The sequence below is a fragment of the Medicago truncatula genome, chromosome 8 (assembly GCF_003473485.1).
Source record: "Medicago truncatula cultivar Jemalong A17 chromosome 8, MtrunA17r5.0-ANR, whole genome shotgun sequence".
Taxonomy (NCBI): Eukaryota; Viridiplantae; Streptophyta; class Magnoliopsida; order Fabales; family Fabaceae; genus Medicago; species Medicago truncatula.
Genome location: NC_053049.1, coordinates 20,296,885 through 20,299,437, shown reverse-complemented (window position 1 = coordinate 20,299,437; position 2,553 = coordinate 20,296,885). Strand labels below are relative to the sequence as shown.

Here is a 2,553-nt window from a genome sequence, read left to right as displayed (position 1 = left end):
TCATCCATTTAGTCCGCAAATTTTTGGGCGGGGGATACATTAAATTAGCCCGCCTTCATGCCATTCTGTTACGCTCCAACGAATATCTCCTGGTTTGGGTTGACTACTTTCATTGTGGCATTGTTGAATTGGACGAGATATTCTTGTAGTGATTCGCTTCGTCCCTAACGGACATTGAAAAAGCCAGTGGTAGAAACCTTGCGATGTTTCCTGGAAGAGAAATGGTGGATCAAATTTCATGACATGTCATGGTACGCTACGATGGCAACTCGGGGGTAAGTTCATGTACCAATGCAAGACGGCTTCCTTAAGTGTTCCGGACAGTAGCTTGCACTTGAGCGACATTGTGGCTCCAATGATTTCCATCTGAGTGTTAAACCTTGTAATGTGCTCCACGAGATCGATTCTTCCATCGAAAAGGGATAATAATGGTGGGTTGAAGTTATATTGAACAAGGGCGTTCCAAATCTCAACTGAAAGCGGTTTGGGATATGGTTCGTTCTTTCCCTCCAGATGGTCCTCACCGTTGTTGTGATCTTGTTTTTTTTGTTGAATTGTGGTTAAGGAAGCATGTAGGGCTTCGTTTTATTATTGTAGCTGCTCCAGCTCAAGTTGCATCGTTGTAACGGTGTTTGAGATAGCATGTGAGTTTAGGTTTGATGAGTCTGGTCTAGGTTAGTTTTATCGAGGCCCCGCAGTGGGCGCCAAATGTACTTGTAGTGAGTACAATATGAGTACCTAGCCTACGATTAGGTTAAAGCTCTTTGGTTTTCCATATCTAGTTAGGTTATGCCTTCTAAATGATCCCAAGAGTCATATTTATAGTGTTGTTAGACCCCCTTTAGTCGCGTATGCCTTATCCCTATCTGTGTAACTCACCCGAGAATCTCGACTTAATTTATTACGCTTGGGTTAAGGGATAGGGTGCCCACACGTTTCTCTATTGGCGCCCTTATCCTCGATTTTTGTCCTTATCCTAAGATGAATGTATTTTTGGGGTCTATCATGATATGACAGTCCACAACCCCAAGCACGATTCATTTTTAAGAGTGAAATGATTTGAATAAGAAATAACGGTCAACAGCCCCCAAAACACGAGTCTTGTTTAAGGGTGAAGTGGTTTGAGTAAGATAGGATGGTCTACGATCCCCAAAGCATGACTTTGGAGGGCGAAGTGGAGTAAAAGTATTTTTTGTTGTTGTATAAATGTGATATGTAACAATGAAAAATCTACCCAAAGGGAGTTACTTAAGTTACGTCCATTGATCCCTAAGGAAACCATTGGATTGGATATGCTATAAGGAAACCATGCTTGATGTGTCCATTCTAATTTCCCACCCAACAACTTTGTGACATTTTAATTAAGCATGTGACTCTTGAAATTCCAACGAGGTAGAACAGAAATCAGCTATTCAATTACATAACCATTTAATACACTATACATAAATGAAGTTATGATACAAATTAAGATCAGTACCCAAAAAAATTCAAATTAAGAAAGAAAGAAAGAAAAAGAAAAGAAAAAAAAAAAACTCAACCATTACATTGTGTAAGATATGCATTTTGAAAATTATTAGAACACATAAAGTTCAGCCAATTCCTCTAAAGATTCAGAACTAAACTTAGGATCAGCATTTTCTAACATCCATAACAAATGATCAAAGAGAACAACCTCACAATTAACAACCAAAACATTTTCATTATCACTACCCTTTTGCTTAGACTTGTTGATCAAAGCTTCAAGAAGAGGATGATTCAAATACTTTGAACTTATCACATACCGTTTCCTTGAGCTACCAACAAATATAGTTTCACAATTTTCATCTTCTTGCATACCATGCTCTTCATATAAATCTTCTCTATTTGATTTTGACCTTAAGCTACTATATGATGATGATCTTCCTAATTGCTTTGACAAGCTCTTGCACTTTCTTAGTAATAGATTAATTTTCTTCATGCCTTTTGATTCAGATTAGGAAAGAACAATGAATGTATAAAAAGTTATGAAGAAACAAAGAGGCTTAAAAAACACTCGTAAAAAGTGTTACTTATGAAGAGATTGTGAGAGAGAAGTGGTTACAAAGTCATTGTTTTTGGGTACTAGAAGTGTGGGGTCAATTTGTAAACCAAACATTTTTAGTGACACAAACAAGTCATCTTTTTAGTTAACAAATTTGAAGGTAAAAAGTTTTTAACTTACAAACCACAACAGACAGACAGACACAACACCACTGAAGCTATTGTCATTCATCAATGAACAGACACATTTATTACATAGCCCTTTGTTTTGTTTCTCTTAACCCTTTTGTTTTCTGATGAGTAAATTACTAAATTGATCCCTGTCTTTGTATCAAATTTTCAAAATGGTCTCTGATTCTATTAATAACTTAAAATGGTCTCTGTCTTTGTCAAACATTTCTTAAATTGGTCCTCGACTCTATTAGTTGTTTTGTATATTAAGTCATTAACGTACCAAATAAAATCCAAAAAGCATTATGAAATTAACCACTAAATAATAGAAAGACAAGGACCAATTTGATGGTTTACTCGTTT

General features: G+C 36.3%; 1 protein-coding gene across 1 annotated transcript; it reads right to left on the bottom strand.

The window, feature by feature from the left end:
• Positions 1 to 1,410: 1,410 nt before the first annotated feature.
• LOC120577673 (auxin-responsive protein SAUR78) lies at positions 1,411 to 2,227 on the bottom strand. Its single transcript, XM_039829448.1, has one exon. It carries the CDS (start codon positions 1,955 to 1,957, stop codon positions 1,574 to 1,576), a length of 384 nt encoding a protein of 127 aa, XP_039685382.1. The 5' UTR covers positions 1,958 to 2,227; the 3' UTR covers positions 1,411 to 1,573.
• Positions 2,228 to 2,553: the final 326 nt, after the last annotated feature.